Genomic DNA, 3030 nt, shown 5'->3' with positions numbered 1-3030 from the left:
GCTGCTGCTGCTGCGGGGTCACCGCCCCCACGGGTTTCTTGGTGGAGCCGCGGGCAGAACCCCCGGGGGCATGGGGGTAGCCATTCGCGCGGGAATCGGCCTCGCCCCACGCCGAGCGGTGTTCAGGGCCTCCCCGGGGCGCCGGCGCCGCAGTCTTTTGCGCCGCGTAGCCCGGGGGGCTCACGCTTTTGGAGCCGGACATCCCCCCCTCGGCCTCGTCGTCTCCTTCCTCCTCCCCCAGAAGCCGGGCCGGGGGTCTCCAAGGGGAGGGCGGAGGGCCGAGCAGGGGGACCAGGCTAGGGTCACACGTCGGGGGCGGCCCGGGGCCCTGCGCTGCAGCGGGGCATCTTGGCACCCCCGTCCTGAGCGGAGGAGGAGGGCACAGCCCCGAGGTGAGAAGTAGCTGAGGACCCGCGTCAGAAGTCCCAGGTCCGAAATGGAGTTGCCTCCGAGGTGGGGTCGCGGGGACTAGTCGGACTGCTGCTGCGCCGCACGCGGAGAGACGTCCGGGATCCTGGCTCCCGTCGAGCTCGACGAGGGCCGGAGTTGCGGACGAGGCGGGACAGAGCGGTGTCCTTGCGGGCGGTGCCTCCCCGGGCCGGTAGTGCACGGGCGCGGCGCTCGCAGATTCCGCCTAAGCGGAGCCCAGCTGCTCTCGAGGCTCGGCGGCGGCGAGGGCGGCTCGGCGGGGGTCCCGGCGAAGAGACACTGCGGGTGCCCTTTCCTCGCAGAGGACTGGGAGCGACTGGGAGGTGCGGGCGCCAGCCAGCATTATTTTCTTACGAGGGGTGGGGAGGTGGGATGGGAGGTGGAGAGGACGGGGGAGGGGGCGGCGGGCGGAGCAACAGCTCCGGAGCCCCGGGGGGGAGGGTCCTGGAGCCCGGGGGGATCGTCGCCCGCATCCCCCACCTCCCGCGGCGAGAGTGGATGCGTGGCCCCGGCGAAAGCCGAGCAGAGCCTTCGGCGCGTCCGCGCAGGGGGCGGGGTCCGGGTCCGGGACCGGCTCCTGCGGTGCGGCCCTTCCCCTCTCGCCTCTCCCTTTCCCGCAAACGGAGCGGGGCCGGCCGGGACCTTCCGGCCCGGAGAGCTGTCGCGCCCGCTTCGCAAGCCCCGAGCTCCTCGCCGCCGGCTGCGGGCCCACTGCGGCCGGCGCGGAACGACTAGGCGGAGGACGGAATCCGGCGCAGCGCTGCCGCGGTTCTGCCCCAACGCAGGCAGGATTCTCCCGGGAAGTAAGGCATCCAGAGATCCAGGGCCGGGGCTCAGAAGCAGCCGGCCCAGAGGGGCCCGCTTGAGAGTCGCGGCGCCCGCGAGGCGCTCCGGGGGGGCCCGCGGGAGCCCGGCTCAGGGCGCGCCATGCACGCTTCGGGCCCTGCGCCGCTCCGGCCGCTCGCGCCGCTCCTCCCTTCTCGCCCGCTCGCCGCCGCCGGAGAGCCCTCCGCATCCCCTCCTCCCGCTGCCTCCCCGCCCCCCGCGCCGCCCGGGCCTCGGCTCACAGCCGCGCGAGGCCGCCTCCGCCCCCGGCCTGGCCGTGGCCCCAGCCTCGGCGCCCCGCGGGCATCCTCAGGCCTGGCCGCGGGCACCCCAGCTCCCCTTCCTCACCTAAAATTCTCGCTGCGCCCCTCCCTCCCTGGGACTAGGAGCCGCATCCAGCCTGCGGTCCCGTCACCAGACCTGGGTGGAGCGCGGTCTTCCCCCGCCCCCGGCCGGGGCTCCAGCGCCCCCAGTCCTAGCTCCCCTCTTTTGTATCCCCCTTTAATCCCCCTCCCCCCATTTAACCCAACTTCAGCCCCGGCGCTGCGCCCCCCTTCCCTGGCCCGGCTCGATTGGCCGCTTCCGGAGCTGTCAGACTTCAGTCCGGCGCTCTTATTGGGCGATTCTCTGGCCCGGCGGCTGTGCCAAAGGAGGGCGCACCGGGCGGGGGGCGCCTGGGCAGCGAGTGCCTCAAGGAGAAGAAGAACAGAGTCCCTGGAGGGGTCGCAGGGGCCGGAGAGCCAGACCCGGAAATGGACGGGGGAGATGTAGGCACAGGACTTCTGAGACGCAGGAAGACAGTGATGGAAAAGATGGTGATGCAGTGGGTGAGGCCGATGCAGCCAGGGCGGGGCGGACAGGGAGGCTTTGGTGGGTAGTTACCAGGAGAAAGCCCCACAGTCAACACTGGAAACACCTGGCTTTTTATAAAGCGCTCTTTGCCTGTTCATAAAGTCTCATAAGTCTCACTTGGTTCCCGTCAGTAATCCTGGGATGAGACAGAGGACAGAGACCGTGTAGCTATTTCCAGCTTATAGATGCAGAAACTGAGGCTCCGGGAGCTTATTCAACTTGCCATAGGTCACACAGGTCTCCTAACTTGGCACCCAAAGGTCGTTCGTCAGCGCCAGGTTGCCTCCCTAACCTAACAAGGTGTTAGCAGGAAGGATAGGCACCTGAGCAAGCTGGCGTGCCCGCTGAGGGGGAAGCAGGGGAAGGGGAAAATGGCTAGATACACAGCACCAGCCCCAAGAGGCAGGAATGGAGAGAAGGATTCGACTGCCAGGCAAAAAGGACCTAGGCCTGTATAATCATGTGTCTACCCAATTCCCTTTGCCCCCAAGCTGTCCTGCTGGAGTTCTGACAGTCTAAACCCTGGAGAGGTGGGAGACCACACCCCTACCCAGCCTGTGGGTAAACAGCTTTTACTTTCCCCTTCTTCATCCTCCAACTCTCTCCCCAGAGCTTCTGACAGGGAGCCTAGAGGTCTAAGTGAGCTTCCTTCTTTGTCACTCTGCTGGTCATCTCTGCAGACTGGAAGATAAACCTTGCCAGAGTTACAAATTGGGAGGAGAAAAATTCCAAGAGGTCAGAATGAACTAACCCTTGAGTAATCCAGCCTTTGAGTATTCCACTATTAGCCAAGTTGTAAAAAAAAAAAAAAAAAAACACACACACACATGAATTTAGTCAATAAAAATTCTAGAGAACCCTCAATGTACAAAGCACTGTGCTAGTTGCTACCAGGATGGAGAGATGACCAAACTCTAGACCAGG

The 3030-nt window shown here is 65.8% G+C and overlaps 1 protein-coding gene across 1 annotated transcript in view; it reads right to left on the bottom strand.

Annotated features, from left to right (window-relative positions):
- ADCY5 (adenylate cyclase 5) overlaps window positions 1-546 on the bottom strand; it is a 168275-nt gene extending 167729 nt beyond the window's left edge. The window contains exon 1 of the mRNA XM_032150004.3: window positions 6-546. Coding sequence (XP_032005895.1) covers window positions 6-202 — 197 coding nt within the window. The 5' untranslated portion in view covers window positions 203-546. The remainder of the gene's footprint in view (window positions 1-5) is intronic.
- Between the last annotated feature and the right edge of the window lie 2484 nt (window positions 547-3030).

The sequence above is a fragment of the Hylobates moloch genome, unplaced genomic scaffold (genome assembly GCF_009828535.3).
Source record: "Hylobates moloch isolate HMO894 unplaced genomic scaffold, HMol_V3 SCAFFOLD_4, whole genome shotgun sequence".
NCBI lineage: Eukaryota > Metazoa > Chordata > Mammalia > Primates > Hylobatidae > Hylobates > Hylobates moloch.
Note: the sequence above shows the minus strand (reverse complement) of the source record. Positions and strands in the feature narration are given on the sequence as shown.